This window comes from Camellia sinensis, chromosome 2 (genome assembly GCF_055761805.1).
Source record: "Camellia sinensis isolate YWXY chromosome 2, ASM5576180v1, whole genome shotgun sequence".
NCBI lineage: Eukaryota > Viridiplantae > Streptophyta > Magnoliopsida > Ericales > Theaceae > Camellia > Camellia sinensis.
The window spans coordinates 205,544,751-205,565,917 of record NC_138962.1 but is presented as its reverse complement, the minus strand read 5'-3'; the positions used below and the strand labels follow the sequence as shown (position 1 = coordinate 205,565,917).

At 41.9% G+C, this 21,167-nt stretch overlaps 1 protein-coding gene across 2 annotated transcripts in view; it reads left to right on the top strand.

Moving 5' to 3' along the window:
* The first annotated feature begins 11,490 nt into the window (after positions 1-11,490).
* The window catches only part of LOC114293925 (WD-40 repeat family protein / beige-like protein), a 53,171-nt gene continuing 43,494 nt past the window's right edge, over positions 11,491-21,167 (top strand). The window contains exons 1-4 of one of the 2 annotated variants that reach the window (XM_082916648.1): positions 11,491-11,849; positions 12,426-14,514; positions 15,146-15,933; positions 20,309-21,019. In XM_082916648.1, the coding sequence (XP_082772774.1) occupies positions 12,489-14,514; positions 15,146-15,933; positions 20,309-21,019 (3,525 nt within the window). In that variant the 5' untranslated portion in view covers positions 11,491-11,849; positions 12,426-12,488. The remainder of the gene's footprint in view (positions 11,850-12,425; positions 14,515-15,145; positions 15,934-20,308; positions 21,020-21,167) is intronic. The other variant, XM_082916649.1, reaches the window with a different exon arrangement.

The window sequence follows — 21,167 nt, the reverse complement described above, 5'->3', positions numbered from 1 at the left end:
CAGCGTGGTTTGAGTGTTCCATTCCTTACGCGTTTTCAGCGTGTTTGGAATTCATCTCAGGTTGCGTTGTGTATGCACTTGGGCGGTTGTTTTCGGACCTCTTCTCACGATTTTAGCGTGGTTTGAGTGTCCCCTTCCTCACACGATTTCAGCGTGTTTGGATTTTATCTCAGGTTGCGTTGTGTGCGCACCTGGGCGGTTGTTGTTTGGACCTCCTCTCACGATTTCAGTGTGGTTTGAGTGTTCCATTCCTTATGCGTTTTCAGCGTGTTTGGAATTCATCTCAGGTTGCGTTGTGTATGCACTTGGGCGGTTGTTTTCGGACCTCTTCTCACGATTTCAGCGTGGTTTGAGTGTCCCCTTCCTCACACGATTTCAGCGTGTTTGGATTTTATCTCAGGTTGCGTTATGTGCGCACTTGAGCGGTTTTTCGGACCTCTTCTCACGATTTCAGCGTGTTTTGAGTGTCCCCTTTCTTACACGATTTCAATGTGTTTAGAATTTATCCCAGGTTGCGTTGTAGACGCGCTGGGCGGTTTGTGTTTTGGACCTCCTCTCACGATTTCAGCGTGGTATGAGTGTCCCGTTCCTCACACGATTTCAGCGTGTTTAGATTTTATCTCTAGTTGCGTTGTGTGCGCACTTGAGCAATTGTTTTCGGACCACTTCTCACGATTTCAGCGTGGTTAGAGTGTTCTTTTCCCTCACACGATTTCAGCGTGTTTGGAATTTATCTTAGGGTGCGTGGAACGCGCTCCTGATTTGATTTTCTTTGTTCTTCCTCCACTCACGAGTCCAGCGTGGTTGGCGTGTGTTCACCCTTTGCATCTATTGCACCACATCTATTACATCGTATCTATTTTACTGTCTGGTCTAGGAGACCTTAAATCCTCCGGTCTAAGGAGACCTTAAATCCTGCATCTTTATTCGCACTGTCTTGTGCACTCCCCGGTCTAGGAGACCTTAAACCCTCTAAAGGTGCAATTCCTTTGGTGTTTGTCGTGCCCGAACGACTTCCCGTGGTCTGGTATAGCCACCTGCCTATGTTTGCGGTGAGCTCCTAAGAGACCAACTGAGACAGTGGAAACTAGAGTTCGAATGGCTCATGCCTAGAACACAAAGGTTCGGGATTTCCGAGACTAAAGTCTGGTTTAAATACCCAGAGGTATATCCTCGGCTTGAAATCTGTATGGCAGCCTCATAGATTGAGATAGCATCTGTATGCACCTCAATTCTGGATACTGATCCAACCTAGTCTGTCACCCTGTTGGAGAATAGGGAAAGCTGCGACCATAGTCAGGGAGAAAAGTAATACCTGCAGTTCAACCAAGAAGAAGCGAAAGATCTCCAGCAGCATGAGGTAAGTCATTGCCAATCGCCCATGTAAGGTACCTTTACCTCTTAGCTATTACATTGCATTTTAGCCACTACATTACAGTACATTGCATGAATCCTCAATTTTCAAACCGGCTTCACGTAGCGTATAAGTCCAACTTTCAAAATCGGCTTCGCGTAGCGTATAAGTCCAACTTTCAAAACCGACTTCGCGTAGCGTATAAGTCCAATTATCAAAGTCTTCCTGCATATCATCTGCATCCTGCCCCTGAACTACGCTGGTTTGATTGCTTGCAAAGGGATACGTAGGCAGCCTGCGGGCACAACCATTTATTTATCGGTATTTTGTTTGTTTGTCCAAGTCTTCGGCCTTGTCAAAAATGGGTCGTCTTTGGGCTTTGACATTCACTCCCGTCACTTATGACTTCCGAGTTCTGTCAAAGAGGGGCAACTGTAGACATCCCATTTTTGACCGACCTTAAGACTCAGACGTCACCGATTGAGCGCTTGGTGATGTTGCATATTGTGCTCGTTCTGAGGTTTCAAAGTTTCGGCTGCGAGCCTTGCCTCCGGACTTCGGGGCTCTTGCGTGCTTTGCCTCGGTTCGTGAACCAGGCTCGGTTTTCTCTGTTTCTCTTCCAGAAGGGAGAGAGAGGTCTCGTACATCATCTCTCAGTGGCCGTAGGCTACGTTTCGTGGTCGTAGGCCATTTTGCCCGTTTGGAGTCCGGTTTTCGATTTTTCGGAGCCGTTGGCCGTGTGCCTTGGTTCGGGACCGCTTAACCACCTCCGTTTGCTCCAGTTTTTGGCATGCATCTTATTTACTCCCTTTTGAAGGACACTGCGGTCCGAAAAACCAACTTCGTGGTCGAACACCACTCCCGGTGCCTAACAGTCAGTTTTCGGGGCCTCGGGCTGCGTGTTTCGGCCCCCGAACCTCCATTTTGCATTGATTTGAGTTCATTTTTGGCAGGGACCTCTGTTTCATTGTTAGGAAGGTCGTAGAAAGGTGGAAGGCCAGCAGTTGTTCTGACGACCATGTTTTATTCCTCCATCGCCCTCCGTCGCCCGTTTTTCCCACTTGAAAGCCAATGTTGACCACCCTAAGGCCACTTTTTCTTGCCCTAAACCACATATTTGTGTTGTACACACCTGGGAGGCCACCAATATCATATGGCCGACCAGTAATTGTGTGTGACCCTTTTGAACCTCTCTTAAAAGTGGCCTTTTCTCTCTCCTGGTTCATTCTCTCCAGTTTTTGACCACATGGTTGTGTTGTGCACACATGAGAGGCCTTTTTTTTGGCATGGCCGACCATTAACCTTCATTAACCCTTTTGACCCTTGGCCGACCGGCCATGGGGAAGGCCGACCGGCCACCTAAACCCTAGGAAATCGGCCGGCCATGATCCTCTCTCCAGTTACTTTACAAAAATACCCTCTGTTTCCCCCCAGATTTTGTATCCCGGGGGGGCCAACTTTTGGGGAGAAATTTGAATTCCATTCCCCCCCCTTTTTCCCCCTCTTTTGCCTATATATCCAGGCCCTCCAGCTCCCATTTGAGGGGTTAGAAAGTCTTGTCTAAGCCTCCTACATTGTTTATCTCTCTCTCTGCACTCCAACCCTCAAAACCCCCCAAATCCCACACCCCTTTCTACACCACCACATAGCACCACACCACCACCATCCTTTCCTACACTTGGAACTGGTTTTCCAGAGCTTAGGAGCACCTTTTCTCAAGCCAAGAGCTGCTGAAGCTTGGTCTACAAGGGTGAGTCTTCATTCTCCCTCTTTTGTGCTTTATTTTGTTTTATATCTAAGCCATACTTGCTTACATTTTTGGGCTCCGACCCTAGCTACCACTTGCTTCTTTATCTCTCTTGTATGCCTCTTTCTTGCATAGTATTTTAGGCCCTTTTTAAAACTGTTTTGAGCTTGGTCATAAACTGAAAAGTGGCTTATTTTGAGCCCTTCTTCAACATTGTTGAAGGGATCTTCACTGTTTGAAGCTTCCTTTTGTCACTTTCCTCTTCATCCCTCTTTTGGCCTTACTTTTGCATGTTTTGTTATCCCCTTGTGCTTGTGTTTTTGGGCTCTGGTCCGAACTGTAAATAGCCTTATTTTGACCCTCTCTTCATGTTTGATCAAGGGACTTTTGATGTTTGAAGCTCCCTTTTTTCTCTTTGTGTTTAAACCTCTCTTTAGGCCTTATTTTGCATAGTATTTTAAGCTTGCATGTGCGCTGTTTTAGGTTTGTTCACTAATTGTAAAATACCATGTTTTGAGCCCCTCTTCAGCTTTGTTGAGGGCTCTTGGCCATTTAGGGCCAGCAGCTGCTACTTGCTTCATTATCTCTTTTTTGGGGCCATTTTGCATGTTAACTTAGCCCTATTTGTGTTCACTTTTTGGCCTTTCTTAAAACTGTAAATATGCTTTTTTTAGGACTGTCTTGCTTTTGTATTCATACTTCATGATCAAATAATGCATGTTTTGTATAGCTATACGCCAATGCATATGCTTAGTTTTGTGTTTCGGGTTCGTTCCATGCATCGGGTGCCATGTTTCCATGTTTCGGGGCTGTTTTCCATCATATTTCAGCACTAAAATTTGCATGTTTGCATACCATGTTTCATGCCTTGCCATACCCTGTTAGTGTTGCATGCTATGCCTTGGGTTCGGTCCTCGGTTTGCGTGCATGCGTGCACGCATCTCGAGTGTCTCATTTTCATCTAATGGCTACCGATGTGAGTGTGGCTGAGGTCCACTCATGTTGGTGTAAGTCCATTGCGCATTGTGTATGCCATTTCAATTCATAGCATTGCGTATGCTAGGTTGTATGTTAGAGCATCGTGTATGCCATGTTACATCGTGCATTGTGTATGCCATTTCATAGCATTGTGCATGCTAGGTTGTATATTAGTTGCATTCATGCATGTCATGCATATTGCATTGTGCTTGGGATAGGAATTAGCCAAAACACGGGAAACGAGGTACGTTTCATACTTTGAGTGACGGAACGTGTCTCAATTCTTGGTCGCCGACGCTCCGGATTATCCATGATGGAGTCTACGCCTTGTTGTGTCCATATGTGCATTCATTTCATATTGAGTCGTGCAAATCGACTCCTCGGCCATCATGTACCGAGATGCGTAATTGGTGGCACGAGGATCGAGGACTACACTCCCTGAAGAGTAGTCATGCATACATATGTGAAAATACTTTGCCATGCCCCTTTGTTGCTCTCTGTTGCAGCAAATTAGAAATCAGTAGCCTTCCGAATCTTGGCACGCATCCCGAGAATAATTACAAACAGAGGCTAATTGGGGCACCGCAGTGGATTTCCGCACAAGGCAACTTAAGCATGCATCATCCATCATCCGGAGCAGAGTTGAGGCAGTCCCTGGCTTGCATGCCAATTTATTGCTTTCCTAATTTAATTTGTTAATTAATTAGGGTTTTGTACATATTTGGACTGTAATATTCATTTGGGACTGTATATTATTTATTCGGAGCCTCCGAGCGAGGGCACAACTGTAATAAGTGTGCGTGTGTGTGATATATGTCTTTCAACCCCACGTCTTTCTCCTTTTTATTTACCCGCTTATGATGGTTAGATTAGGGCATGTTTCAATTAACATACAGTATGATAGCATGTTTGCATTCATTCATCTGTCTTGCATGCACCGGGCTCGGCGCATCATACTAACTGCATCGTATTTTCAATTCCAAGTTAAATACATGTTAGTTGTAGCATTTCATATGCCATGTCTAGAATAGCCGAGCCTGCTATAGTTGCATTTTTACATGTGTTGCATTAGGCATTTCTGTATAATTAGGATCATACATAGATTTCTAATTAGTTTCTGTTTTGACTTGGAGTACTCGGTAAGTTTTATGCTTTAGCATCCTTGCATGCGTGTGAGTGACTGCCATGATAGCATGTTTACCATGAGGCTAATTGCTTATGTGATATAACTGCCTGAATGCCTGTGGGTGAAGGTTGGGTTATTTGGATTGGAACAATTCATTCACTGTGTGTTTTAAGCCCACTAGATAGTGGCAAAATCATATTTTCTAAGCCCACCTGAGGGTGGCAAATCCACGTCTTAGCCTACTTGCGGGTAGTACCATCAAACCATTTTCAAACAAACAAACATGAAATGTTTTGTTCCAATTCAGGTGATCCAGTCTATACTTGTATACTGTGCGCATCACATAGTAAATCTAGGCTAATAACCGGAATAAGAACGCATAATGTTTTCAAAAATAGATATCATGGTTAGTAGAGGCCGATCTTTGATCGGGCGAGCGGGGGTGCTCACGAAGTGGCCTTCCCCAATCGTACCCAAGTTCCCGAGCCGAGGCAACTTTGGTGATGACGGACACGTGGCCTTAGGCAAACGAGTCAGCGTTTCCTAAATTTCCCCAAAATAAAATATTTAGGTGGCGACTCTGTATCTGGCAAAGCAGTCCATGTTTGGCACTTCTTTCAAAATCTATTTTCTCAAAACGATTTGCCGGATTTGGACTCTTTGGTTCAGATTTAGAACCGTGACAAATTGAGAGTCCGAACTGTAGTGAGCCCAATATCAAACGGAACGGGGGACTCGTTTCTCTCGGGGCGTTCGGGGACGTCTACAGGTAGGTACCTAGTTTCTGCGCCCAGCAAGGTTTTGCTAACATAAAAGATGGGCAAGTGTTGGATTCCTTCCGCTCTGACCAACGCTGCGCCGACTGCGTGCTGTGAGACTACTACGTATAAAAAGAGCTCTTCTCCAGGTATTGGGGTTACTAGCAACGGTGGAGAAGACATGTATTCTTTCAGGTCTTCTAGGGTGCGATCGCATTCTTCATCCCACTCAAACTTGGCCTTTAATGCTTGGAAAAATGGTCGACATCTGTCTGACGACCGACTTATGAACCGGTTGAGCGCGGCTGTCAGGCCAGTGAGATGCTGCACCTCTTTGCCTGTGTTAGGCCTCTCAAGATCCTGGATTGCTTTGATCTGAGAGGGGTCTACTTCTATACCTCGGTTAGTCACCAGAAAGCCTAGGAATTTGCCCGATCTTACGCCGAATACACATTTTGATGCATTTAGGCACAACTTGTTCTTCTTTAGAATCTGGAACATCTCACATAGGTCCCTGAGATGGTCCTTCTCATCCTTGCTCTTGACCACCATGTTGTCTATGTAAGCCTCCATTGTTCTGCCTAACAATGGCTCAAATATCTTGGTGACCATTCGTTGGAATGTTGCCCCTGCATTCTTTAGACCAAAGGGCATGGCCTTGTAACAGTACAATCCTCTAGGCGTTGTAAAGGATGTGACCTCTTAATCTGGTTCATACATAGTGATCTGATGATAACCTCTGTACACATCAAGGAAGCTAAGTCGATTGTGTCCTGCCGTCAGGTCTACCAGTTGGTCTATCTGTGGTAGGGGAAAGCTGTCCTTTGGGCATGCCTTGTTGACTGTTTTGTAGTCCATACAGACACGTTATTTTCCATTCTTCTTTGGCACTACCACGGTATTGGAGATCCATCTGGGATAGTGCACTTCTCTAATGGCTCCTACTTCCAGCAAGTTCTCCACTTCTTCTGCCACTATCTCGGCATGGTGGAGTGCTGATCTGCGAGTGCGCTGTATAACTGGTCTGGCAATTGGGTGGACGTTCAGTTGGTGACAGATGAAGTTTGGGTCAATGCCAGACATGCCATACGGTGTCCAGGCGAACACTTCGATGCTAGAGGTTAAGAATTCCATAACCTCTATTCTCTCAGTGCTGGATAAAGACGAGCCGAGCAAAAAGAACTTTTCTGGGTCTTTTTCATCTATCCTTACTTGTACCAAGTCTTCCACTGCCTTGCCAACATCCGTAAACAGTTCATTGCTCTCAGGCTCTTCCACCATCTGTACAAATCCTTTTGCAGCGCGGTTGCCATTTACTGTGACGAAGTGCTATTTGGACATAATTTGGTCTCCAAAGACCTCTTCAATTACTCCGGCTTCGTTAGGGAACTGCAATACTTGATGGTAGGTTGATGCTACCGATTGCATGGCATGCAACCATGTCCTCTCCAAGATAATGTTGTAAGTGGAAGGGACTTTCAATACCCAGAATTCCACCTGTTTCGTCATGGTTCCTGCCTTGACTGGGAGGATTATCTTGGCCACTGGCCACTCTGGTATTGAGTTGAATCCGTTCAAAGGAGATGTTGCACGTGCCAAGTCTTTATCCTCAAATTTCAGTTGTTTGAAGGTTTCGTAATACATTATCTCACATGAGCTTCCTTGGTCAATCAAAATCCGTTTAACGTCGAAATTCTTGACGCGTAGAGTGACAACCAGTGTGTCATTGTGAGGACAATATATCCTTGCTAAATCTCTGTCTGAAAAAGATATGACATTTGTAGCCTCTTCTTTCCCCTTTTTGATGGCAGGTTGTGCACTTAATACTTCCCTTAAGTGCTCAGCCTTTTTGATCATTCCCCTGAGCTCACATACCCGCTCAGGATCGAATAATCCATGTATTACGTTAATTACGCCTTGAGGTGGGGCGTCGACTGGCATTTCGTTTGGGTTGTTGTGGTTCTGGGGGGCTGGCTGTGTCCCTCCTTCTATGTACTGGTCCCGGTGCCCAGCTGCCACTAACTCCTCCAAATGTTGCTTCAACGGCGTGCAATTTTCAGTGCGGTGCCCCTTTTCATCATAGAAGGTGCACCGGGACCTCTCGTCATAGTCTTTTTGTGCTTCTCCCAACTTTGCTGGCCATCGGACGAAAAGTTCACTACGTATTTCACTGAGAATTCGGTAGATCAATTTTTTGAACACCGTGGTAATGGCAGTGCGAACTCTTAGCCACCTTTTGTCTGGGTCCTCTCTGTTGGGCCGCCTGCCTTGCTCATTCTTGCTTGGCTGTTCTACCGTGTTGACTTTTGCCATAGTCTTTTTATCTGGCATTGCTGCTATGCCAGATTTTGTTTTAGCATGGGTGCCATCTTCCTCCACGCGAATATGTTGATGTACTCTCTCCATTAAGGCCTCCATCGTGAGAGAGGGAGTCATAGTAATCGAGTCCCTCAATTTGTTGCCGACTGGCAGGCCCCGTTTGTATTGTGCAATGGCGAGGTTCGTAGAGCAATCCCCAATCTAGTTGAAGGTTTTCCAATAGCGACTGTTGTAGGACCTCAACGTCTCATTTTCGCCCATATCAATGGAGAGTAATTGGTCGATCTCTACTGGTGTTTTGGTGTTCGTCTTGAATCTAGTCACGAACGCCTTTGCCAACTGTGCCCATGAGGTGATGCTGCCTTCTGGTAGCCTTTTGAACCAAGTTAAACCTAGGTCGCCCAGGCTAGATGGGAATAGGATACACGTTAAGGCCTCGTTCCGCCGGTATACTGCCATAACTTGGCAAAAGTGGCTTAGGTGCATGTAGGGGTCTGTCTTCCCTTCATAAGTAGTGAATTTGGGCTGGAGAAAGCCCGAAGGTAGTGGTGCGTTCTCTATTGCCAGAACGAACGGCGAGCTCTGTAACCTTGCTAATGTTTTGTCCGTTGGTTCGTAAGTAAGACGAGGTATTGGCATTCCTACCTCGACGCTCCCATGCGTCCGAGGGGCCAACCGCTGAAGGGCTAAAACTCTGCGCGGGTCGCGTGCCCTGGTGTCCTCCTTCCATCGTGCCCTTTCTTCAAGCACAGTTCGCAAGTCAGATGACCTAGGCAACTCCGTGTGCCTAGATGACGTCTGGTGTGTGTGTGAGGGCCGATAGGTGTTTCCCTCAGTATATGACTTCTCAATTCTCGTTCTTTCAGACCTAGAGTAACGAGTCCTGGAAGTCCTTGATTGAGTGTCGCCTGTTCAAAAGCTCTTACTTTCTGCTTACGATGGCGTGGTATGCCTATCACGATCCTCCGAGTGGCGAGGGGGCGTGTTGCCTTTGCGCCCCTCTCCTGTCGCCACCCTTTTTCCTTTTATCTGGCATTTCATCAACTCCATGTCTGCCGACATCCTCCTTATTAATTCGTCCTGCTCCTTCACATGATCTTGTGAGGGTCCATCCTCCACCTCAGTCTTTCAGGACTTTGAGAGCGACGGGGGCTGTTAACCCGCCTACCCCTTGCATCCTTCCGGGGGTTCTGTCGCTGGGGTTTCAAATCCTCCATGGGAGGGACAGAAGGCAAACTTTCACACCTCCCACCCCCTTCCGGGGTTTGCCTATCAATGGCTGATTGCGGCAAGTCTTCATTGTGTGCCATTGCTTCCAATTAGAGAGGAAAATTCGATCAAGAGGTTTTGTTCTTTCTGGAATTCCCACAGACGACGCCAATTGTACAAGCACGAAATAATCTTCTCGTATAATCTTGTTGATCAAGTCTGCGCTCCTTCAAACGTCGTCGCTTTACTCCTCGAAAACACAAACGTGAGCTAGTCGACAGGTGTGTGCCGGATACCTCTTTGATGCCTAAGTCAGCAAAATAGGCAAATAGAAAAAAACTCTGTGTATTCGGGAATCAAAGTTGTGTTACCTCTACATAGGTTATATTGTGAGCTTTTATAGGTTCCGCATAGCACAATCCTAGTAAGACTCTTATTCCTCCAAGTAGAGTCCTTCTAGGAATCACACTCCTGAAAGATAATGCTTATCCTTCAACACTCCCCTCACTGCTTAAACCATGTGAAATGGTTTTACCACGGTTAGATGACAGGATGACCGAGCTAACACTTGCCCTTTAACATACTCAATTCGGTGATTCTGTACGCAGTGCCTAGCTCGGTCCCCGTCCAAGTACACCTCGGTTCTAGTTGTTCAAACCGAGCTAACTGCAGCAATCCCTCACCGGGCTAACCAGGATGAGGTCGATCACGCAAGGCCCAAGCTCCTTAATCCATAGCTCGGTCCAAACTTCGCCTGGGTCAAGCTAGCTAGCTCTAAGACCGGGCTACGTCAAACCTTACCCCAGTTCATTGTGCGGCCCTACTCATAAAGAAGCCCTTAGCTCGGCCCAATTATAAATCCCTCTCAGTACTCATTTTGGAATGGTTTGAAGAACCTCACATTCTTTTTTTTTCTTTTTTGTGTTACATTTAGAAAAAGTACACTAAGATTTTTTTTTAATTATTATTTTTTACATTAGAGCATTACGTTTGGGAAAAATACATAAAAGAGCTTTTACATTAAAGTATTAAGCTAAGCAAATTTTTTGGAATGTTATATTGAAGTGTTACGTTTGGAAAAAGTACGCTAAAGTATTTTTTTGTGTGTTACATTAGAATGTTACATTGAAAAGTTTCTGTGTTATATTAGAGTGTTAGATTAAGGAGTTTTTTTAGAATATTATATTAGAGTGTTACATTTTGGAAAAGTACACTAAGAAGTTTTTTTTATACATTACATTAGAGTGTTATATTAAGAAATTTTTGTATATGTTACATTAGGGTGTTACATTAAGGAGTTTTTTTGAAGTGCTATATTAGAGTATTACGTTTAGGAAAATACACTAAGGAGTTTTTTTGTGTGTTACATTAGAGTGTTACAATAAAGAATTTTTTTGTGTGTTAGATTAGAGCTACTAAGGAGTTTTTTTGGAGTATTATGTTTGGAAAAAGTACAGGAAGAAGTTTTTTTATGTGTTACATTAGGGTATTACACTAAGATTTTTTTTTAGTGTTACATTTGAGTGTTATATTGAAGTATTACAGTTTGAAATTATACATTTGTCAAAACTTACTAAATAGTTTTTGTACTCCTTTTGAAATATTTGAAAAATCGCACATCCTTTTGAAATATTTGAATAATCTCATATTTTAAATCAATTTTGTATTATTTTTAAAATGTTTCCCAAATAAAAAAGATTTTTATATAAAAATTCATGTCAAATTTGATTCCCATATATTGTGTACATACCCTTCTAGCACAAAAGAAAAAAAGAGAGAATATAATAGAAATAAGAGTATACTTGTAAATCTAATTTGTAAATAATATATTAAATCTATTTTTTCAAAATTAATGCGATTAATTGATCTATAAAACTTTCCTAAAAAACTTTTTAGAACTAAATGGACCACTATTTGTTAGGATGAGATTTATAAGTAAATTTTCCTTATTTTTTTTAGACAAATCACTTCATAATTTTTTTGAGCTAAACAAACACAACCTTGAGAGAAAAAAAGTGAAAAAAAGAAGATGAGAGAAAAAAAAGTGAAAAAAAGAAGAAGAGAGATCATAATATTAGGTTGTTAGAACTTGGAAGATTAGAAATGGAGTGGAGATAGCAAATTGAAGAACATACTAATCAGCGATGGGCATTGACTAGGCGAGAGAGGCTCTATTTGTTGCTCTGGCCTTCTCTCTCGCGCTCTCTACTCGCCTTCTATTTCGATCACTCTCTCTCTCTCTCTCTCTCTCCCCTTCCGATTCCGAAATCATCATTTTCGCCATTATCGCTAATCACCCTACCTTCAATACCATCTATCCAAATCACGTTCAGACACACCCTCTCTTCCGATCCAAAGGTAACACCAATCCTCAATCTCTCTCTCTCTCTCTCTCTCTCTCTCTCTATTTCTGATTCTTACTTTACTTTCGTTCTGATCCGCACATCGATTCTACTCGTTTATATGTTTATATTTTGATATGATGTATAATGGGTTGCTTTTAAAATGTGAATAATGATCTATAATTTGATGACAGAATATGTTTAATGCTACAGCAAGATCTGCAACTAAATTGATATTTCAATGAGTATTTTTTTTGGATAAAATCGATCCGATTCGAATAAAGTATCTTTGGTTGCTGAAAAAACCCAGAGTAGGAGATTTGCTTTGTGTTGTACCAATAAATGTAATTAACCAGGGAATTCAGTTTTTTTGGGAATGTTATATTTTTCAATGTTGGTTGGTTCACTTTTGGTAACCAAATCATGATGGGCTTCTCGTGGATTACCCATTTTTGTTAAGTTTGTAATTTTTTTTATGAAGAAGCTTATATTAGTTGTGGAGTTTGTATGTCAGCTAACTGTTCTATTTGATTGTTGGAATTTTTTCAAGTGATTACGGTGGTCTTAAATTTCATTGTTTTATCTTTTTCAGGTGTTGTAGGTGTTAAATAGTTTGTATGCTGATTTACTAGGTTAAGTCCATAGCAATAATATCATGGAAGAGGAAGAAACACAAGAGCTGGGAGAAATCTCTGGGAAGGATTTAAATAATCATGAAGAAGGTAACCGTGTAGATGAAAAATTAGGGACATATCATACAGAAGATACCAACAGCTCCGATGACAACAAAGATGGTATAGAAAGTAAGGTAGTTTTGCAAGGGGTTGATTCTGTAACTATAGTTCCGGATGATGACCACTTTGAGCAGGTATCTTTGAAAGACCAGGGTGGTCATGGGGATTTGTCTCAATCTCAGAGTTCCGATAATTTGAGACACTCATCTGGTGGTAGTGAGGAGGCAGATGAATATTCAGCCGGGAAATTTAACTCAGAGTTTGGTTCTCCCCCGGCTACTGGGGTGCATCATGATTGCCATAGTTCAAGCCCTGGGGCTGAGAGACAACCCGCCTCTCACATTAGACAATCCTCCTCTTCAGCGAGTCTTGAATCTGGCTTGTATTTTTATCGGGATAGTGGACACTCTCCTGTTGGTTCGCCGCAAAAGCCTAGGCCTAAACCTGCGATGCCAAATGTCTCTCCAGAGCTTCTGCATTTAGTGGATTCTGCTATTATGGGGAAACCTGAAAGCTTGGACAAATTGAAGAATGTTGTGAGTGGTATTGTGAGTTTTGGAAATGGAGAGGAGGCTGAGAGTATTGCTTTCTTAGTAGTTGATTCGCTTCTTGCTACAATGGGAGGTGTTGAATCTTTTGAGGAGGACGAGGATAACAATCCTCCTAGTGTTATGCTAAACTCCAGAGCTGCCATTGTAGCTGGTGAGCTTATTCCTTGGCTTCCTTGGCAGGGGGATATGGAGGATCACATGTCCCCCAGGACTCGGATGGTTAGAGGATTACTCGCTATACTGCGTGCCTGCACAAGAAACAGAGCAATGTGCTCTACAGCTGGTTTGTTGGGAGTTCTTTTGATGTCAGCTGAGAAGATATTTGTTGAGGATGTTGGTTCAACAGAGCAATTGAAATGGGATGGAACTCCTCTTTGCTATTGTATTCAGTTCTTAGCTGGGCATTCTCTAAGTGTATTTGATCTGCATAGATGGTTTCAAGTTATCACAAAAACTATTACCTCTGTATGGGCAACTCGTTTAACGCTTGCTTTGGAAAAGGCCATTGGTGGAAAGGAATCAAGGGGTCCAGCATGTACATTTGAGTTCGATGGTGAAAGCTCTGGTTTGCTTGGTCCAGGAGAGAGCCGCTGGCCATTCACTAATGGATATGCATTTGCAACATGGATCTACATTGAATCATTTGCAGACACTTTGAATACTGCAACTGCTGCTGCTGCAATTGCTGCTGCAGCTGCGGCGAAATCAGGGAAATCATCAGCCATGTCAGCAGCTGCTGCTGCCAGTGCACTTGCTGGTGAAGGCACGGCACACATGCCTCGGCTGTTCAGCTTCTTATCTGCTGATAATCAGGGGATGGAGGCATACTTCCATGCTCAATTTTTGGTTGTTGAAGTTGGTAGTGGTAGGGGAAAGAAGGCTTCCTTGCATTTTACTCATGCATTCAAGCCACAGTGTTGGTATTTTGTGGGTCTGGAGCATACTTGTAAGCAGGGGTTAATTGGGAAAGCAGAGAGTGAGCTGAAGCTGTACATTGATGGATCCTTGTATGAAAGCCGTCCTTTTGATTTCCCACGAATCTCCAAGCCACTTGCTTTTTGCTGCATTGGGACTAATCCTCCACCTACAATAGCTGGTTTACAGCGGCGTCGGCGTCAGTGCCCTTTGTTTGCTGAGATGGGGCCTATATACATTTTTAAGGAACCAATTGGTCCAGAAAGAATGTCAAGTTTGGCTTCTAGAGGTGGGGATGTGCTGCCTTCTTTTGGTTATGGGGCAGGGCTGCCATGGCTAGCGACAAATGAACGTGTGCAGAGTATGGCAGAAGAAAGTGCACTTTTGGATGCAGAAATTGGAGGATGCATTCACCTCCTCTATCATCCTAATTTACTTAGTGGCCGTTTCTGTCCAGATGCTTCCCCTAGTGGTGCTGCAGGTTCCTAAATCTGTTCTTTTCCTTTTTAGTTATTTGTTTTTTTTTTTTAATTTTCTAGCATTCCATCAATTAGAATCATGTTTAATTTTGGTGTGCAGTGTGTATAGTTTATCCTTAGCAAGCCCAATGTTGCCTAACATGTGCTACGCAGTGAGTAGATTTTGATGTGTACATGCGAGAATTCTTTTTGTCCCAAGTCATTGTGCCATGCTTGTTATTCTCTTCTATTTCCTCATTTTTTAAATCACAAATTGCTTTTACTAAACCAAACTAAGCCTTGTGTCTCAATCAAGTGAGGTCGGTTACATGAATCCTTTTTGGCCATTCAACTCTATCAGGGGCTATATGCTCAGTTAAATTTAATAAATTCATATATTTTTTCACAATGTGTTTTTGGTTCTCCATTTGCCTGCTTCCAATGATTAATTTTTTTTTTTCTGAGGATATAGTGATATCGATATGGGTTCAAATATTATATATATATATATATATATTAATGATTAACAGAGTATATTTTTAAATGAAGCCTTGAACTCCTTTTCAAAAAATTTGTATTGTTTTCTACTCTGCTGCCATGGCATGAGGAATTTTGCCAAATATTATCTTTCCTTAATAATGCTTTTACTTTCAGGCATGCTTCGAAGACCTGCTGAGGTTCTTGGGCAAGTACATGTTGCTACAAGAATGCGTCCAGTAGAGACTTTGTGGGCACTGGCTTATGGAGGTCCCATGTCTTTACTTCCGCTGACAGTAAGCAATGTGCATGAAAACAGCTTGGAACCACAACAAGGGAACCTTTCTTTGTCTTTGGCCACAACGACTCTTGCTGCTCCAATATTCAGAATTATTGCAATGGCCATTCAGCACCCCAGAAACAATGAAGAGTTGTGCCATACACGAGGGCCTGAGGTGTTGTCAAGAATTTTAAATTATCTTCTGCAAACTTTGTCTTCTCTTGATGTTGGAAAACATGATGGAGTAGGAGATGAGGGACTTGTTGTTGCAGTTGTTGCTTTATGCCAATCTCAGAAATATAACCATGCTCTCAGAGTGCAGCTTTTTAGCACACTACTTCTAGATCTGAAAATTTGGAGTTTATGCAACTATGGACTGCAAAAGAAGCTTTTATCATCACTTGCAGATATGGTTATCACGGAGTCATCTGTGATGCGAGATGCTAATGCTATTCAGATGCTTCTTGATGGTTGCAGGAGATGCTATTGGACTATTCGTGAGAATGATTCAGTAAATACATTTTCGCTGAATGAGGTACCTCGTCCTGTTGGCGAAGTGAATGCTTTAGTTGATGAACTGTTGGTGGTTATTGAACTCTTAGTAGTAGCAGCTCCTCCTTCATTGGCTACGGATGATGTGCGTTGTTTACTGGGGTTCATGGTTGACTGTCCACAACCCAATCAGGTAATGACACACTGTAGAATATACATACACATATAATGTGTACGGGTTAGGCAGGATTATACATAGTTGAGTTCTTTTTATTTTCATTGTTATTTATTTTAATTTTATATACTATTCTGATTGAGGTGATATCCGGGGTTGATATCCCTTTTTCTTTTTGGAATCATGAATTATGAGTTACATTGAAAATTTGAAAATAGATAGAAAACAGCAAAATTTAGAATGTAAAACATAGTAAGATGCAATTTTTTCCCCCTAGTAATGTGATCAGGTTGTATAATGGGCAATAGCACTTGCTGTGTTCGCCAACCCTTCTAACTTTCGCCTTGCCCAACACTGCTTTTTTTTTTTTTTCTTTTTTTTTTTGTGGGAAAAGTAAGATTAATTAAAGATCAAATGCTGCAAAAAAGGGCGTGACCTGTACACAAGATGTATATAAAAAATAAAAAAAATAAAAAAAGTTCACCTATGTATCCACATGGATGTACAATTCCTCCTAAAAGTCCGCAAAATTGCAAAAAGAAAAAGGAAATCTCTCCCTCATCCACAAAAAGAGAGAAACCAAAAAAGTGCCTTTCAGGCACAATGAGAACTTCTCACAACTTTCAAAACATCTCTGATTCCTTTCAGCTCACAAACATCACATAACATGAAGAGGTGCAACTTCCCACACCTTCCTAAAAGGGCCTTTTGGACAATTTGTACTCCACGTAGCAAACACCTCCTTATTCTAGGACTTCAAGTTCTCCTTAAGCATCTCCATCTTCCTAGCAAGTTAGAAGCTTGGGGACCCTTCCGCCCTATAGCCCTTCCACTACCCTCCTTTTATATCCCCAAAACCCTCCTCCTTGAGCCACATATTTTCAAGGTGGAAAGGGCTCGAACCCCTGGATAACCCAACGCAATCGAGAAGGATAGGCACATGATCCAATGTAGGTTTTTTAAAACATGACTGACTCACATCCGGATAGTGCTCCTCCCATTCCGAAGAAACAAGGAAGCGATCTATCTGGGGCATCTAGTGCTATTGCACCAAGTATACTCCATCCTATATCGCTTGGGTAGGAAAAGTTTCTAAGCTATTTAAGTGACTTGATATCCCTCCCTAGTATGGACATGTAACGCTGTGAGGGCCTAGCCCAAATAAGACAATATCATTATTACTTGAGATGGGGGCGCTACAATTGGTATCAGGGCACTTGCCTCACGATGTGTGGGCCATGTTAGGTTATGCAAGACCAATGTGCTGTACGAATTGAAGAGCTGCATTGCGTAGTGAAGGGCATGGTGTGAGCCACCTCTAAAATCTGTATGAACCACCTATGGAATCCTGGTGAGAATACTTGATTCCATGAGGACATGCTGTTCTGTGGGGGGAATGCAGTATCCAGTACCATGTCAGTTAGGTAGGAAAAGTTCGAGGGCTATGTAAGTGTGTTTACATTCTTTCCCAATAACAACACATTTTAAAGTGTCTTAAGGGCCTGGCCTAAAGTGGACCATATCGTTATTGCTTGGGATTGGGGTGTTAAATTCAAAATGCACACCTCTAACTAAATTGTTTGCTTAGTTTGACTATAAATATAATAATGACATTCAAATTAAAAGTGCTAAGGGTGCTTATTTATCCAAAAAAAAGAAGAAAAAAGTGGTACTAAGGGTGCAACCTTTGTACATTGGATGCATATGCTAGCTCAAAACTATATTCCACCTGCAGAACTGAACCCCCCTGTAGAATCAATAAAAGAAAAAGAGTTATCACAAAAATAGACCACATAAGTCATAAAGGAGCTACCATCCATGCTTTTCTCACCCTGTTAGAGTGGCAATCCTCTCTCTTAACTCATAAAAGAGGAGTACTAAATCTAAAATCACCATATTTTACCCAAAAATAGATAATAACATCACAAACCTCTGGCCACATTGTAATGAAGTAATAGATAATTGACTTATCTCTCCCTTCGTGCACACGCAACACCAATTAGGGAGTATAAAATTGCTCTTTCCCAAATTGTCGAGGTAAAAATTGAATCTACAACTTTAGAATTTGTGAGCCGCATGTAATTAGCGACTACAGCTTTTTTACATTGCATTTTGATGTTACTCTAGAAATGCCTTTGAGAGAGGTATATCCCCGCATCATAGATTATGTGTAAAAAAATTCATTGGCTCTGACCAGCTATAAATTTCTCTTTGTAATCAAATCTTACTAACCTTCTTTTATAAGCCCACTTCATACTCCTAACCACCATAGACGTCCAACCTTTCTCTTTTTCAAATCCACCACTTTCTTCCACTAACCTTTTTTTATAAGCCCACTTCATATGATCTCCTAACCACCATAGACGTCCAACCTTTCTCTTTTTCAAATCCACCACTCTCTTCCACTAACAATAAGATGTGATACTTATGCCAATAGTCACTTCCCCCCATAAAACCTTATCAATGTGCACAAATTTACGTATGCTCAGCTTGCCTTTTTTGATTGAAAGAGTACATTAAATTGCATCCATTAAATTATGCTTGAATCTGTTGCGAAGATCTTACCACAGAAATTCCTTGTGAAGTCTCCAATTGCCACAACCACTTGAAGTGTGCAGATAGACACAAAATATATTGCCAAGCTAGAAAAAGCTGCTTTTAATAAGAGTAGCTTACCACCCTTTAAAAAATATTACCAATTCAAACTCACCAATCTCCTCTCTAGTAGTTCGATGATACTTTTGATTCTGTCTTAACTTTGAATGCATAACCAAGGGGGAGCCCCAAACTATAAGATGGAAATGAAACACAATGGAGCCTCGACTAAGGTGGAAAGGAGTCCACCAGAAAGCTCAAACAACTTGCTAAACCATGAATACCCTATGGCCCCGTTTGTTTGGGGTTATAGAGAGGGGATTGAGATTGATAGTGAGGTGGGACTACTATATGGGGTGTTTGTTTTGAGAGATGGGGAGGAGACTCCTAATCCCTTGGCATTAGTAAAGGCCTTGGAAAGGGGATTGTGATGGAGGAGATAGAGATGGTATTAGAAAAATAGTGAGGGGATTAGAATTTTTTTTATTTTATTTTTATTTTTTATATATTGGGAATTTTTTTAAAATATTAATATTTAATTTTTTATATTTTTTATTTGTTTTATTATTTTATATAAAAATAATTTAACAATTCCTACACTAACAGCTATCATCAAAACAAACACAATTTTACTTAATCTCCTCACTATCAATCCCCTCACTATTAACCCCCTCCATTCTACCTCTGAAAACAAACGGGGCCTATGCCTCTCTGACTGGGACCATTTTATTATTCCTCACATTCATCTTTAGGCTTGAGACTACCTTAAAACAAATCAAACACTCTTGAGATATCTCAAACCTTAAAACAAACCAGAATACTTTTGAGATAGCTCAGCTGTTCTTCTTCTGGTCACAGAAAATGTCGTATTGAAACCGGTTCGCTCCATGTTCTACCAACTTCAGAATTGTTAATCACACACCCCCTTGCTTTCTTCGTTGATCAACCTGCTAAGAACTTCCATTACAAAAACTCAAAGAAATGGAGAGAATGGATCCCCTTGTCCAAGACCTATTCACTAACATAGGGCTGCGGGGAGAAGAAGGATTCATGTAGCCGACCTTATTTGATGGGACGTAAGGCTTGGTTTGGTTGTGAGATCACTGTGGTTCTTCCAAGATTCATTTGTTATTGTCAATGTATGTGGCTGAGATATTTTCTTAGAGAGATCGTCTCTCTCACTCTCACTCTGACTTGCACTCTCACTCTCACTCTCACACACACTCACTCTTAAATTTCTATCTTATTCTCATAAAGTTTAATATGTTTAGGTGGAATGCCACAAAGGAGCATATACCTAGAACATGGTGATATCGTAACTCTAGATGCTTTCAAATGCTTAGCTAATTCATATAATTATAAATACAGCAATTCCTGGAGATTCTCGTACCACTTTTTTGTTTGATTTCCTTTCATGCATCCTTTCTTGTGCCAAAACCAGGAGAGGTGAGAGTGAAAGGGGATCAAAATGTCTGATGAATAAAGTGAGCAATTCCTCGACCTTCTCCATCCTCTTTCGATTTGTTTTTCTTTAAGCATTCTTGTTTTGGTGCGAGTTTTAAATCTTTTTGTTAACTGTCTTGTGCACTTCCACCCACTAGTTGAAAATGGACTAGAACAATTTTTTATCGGAAAAAAATGAAATATTATTAATCAAAAGCACAAATAGAGTAAAAACAAGCCCAATTGTATACAAGGTTTTTATATGGATTGGAAGTTCTCAATATATGCATATATTTTAATTCTGATGAGTGAGCTAACTTCTGATGATTTTATTCCTATAATTGTCTTCATCCAGGTTGCCAGGGTGTTGCACCTGATCTACAGGTTGGTGGTACAACCAAATACATCTAGGGCCCAGACGTTTGCCGAAGCATTTATATCATGTGGTGGGATAGAAACACTTCTTGTCCTACTGCAGAGGGAAGCAAAAGCTGGAGACATTGACCACCCAGACACTTCAATTGTGGATGACGTAACATTGTCTTCCCAAGGATCTGGAATAGATAATAGTAGTGAGGTGGTGCAAAACAGTCATGGGGATGATGTAGTAGGATCCCCAGTGGAAAAAGAATTGACTTCGCAAGAAAAGGAACTTGACCTTGAATCTTTCAATCGTAGTGGCAATTCTGTTGGTTTTTCAACACCTTCAAGCATTGAGAGAATGACCTCTGTCTCTGAGAACCCTTTATTAAAAAATTTGGGTGGTATAAGTTTTTCTATAAGTGCTGACAATGCAAGGAATAATGTCTATAATGTTGACAAAAGTGATGGTATTGTTGTTGGGATTATTGGCCTGTTAGGTGCATTAGTTACATCAGGACATCTGAAACTTGGTTTACATGCTCCTCCAGATGCGACTGGCAACCTTCCGAGTTTGTATGAGGCAGGTGGTACCATGTTTGATGATAAAGTTTCTCTTCTCCTTTTTTCTCTACAAAAGGCACTCCAAGCAGCACCAAACAGGCTTATGACTAGTAATGTCTACACGGCTTTATTAGGTGCCTCGGTATGACAAAACTGTTTCTTCTTCTACCAGTTATCAATTCATAAATTGCAGATGCTTTCCCAACAATTTTATTGTGTATAATCTTACCCACCCCCCAATCCTGTTGGGGGAGGGAGGAGAGGTTAAATGGTATCTGTCTCGTATTCTT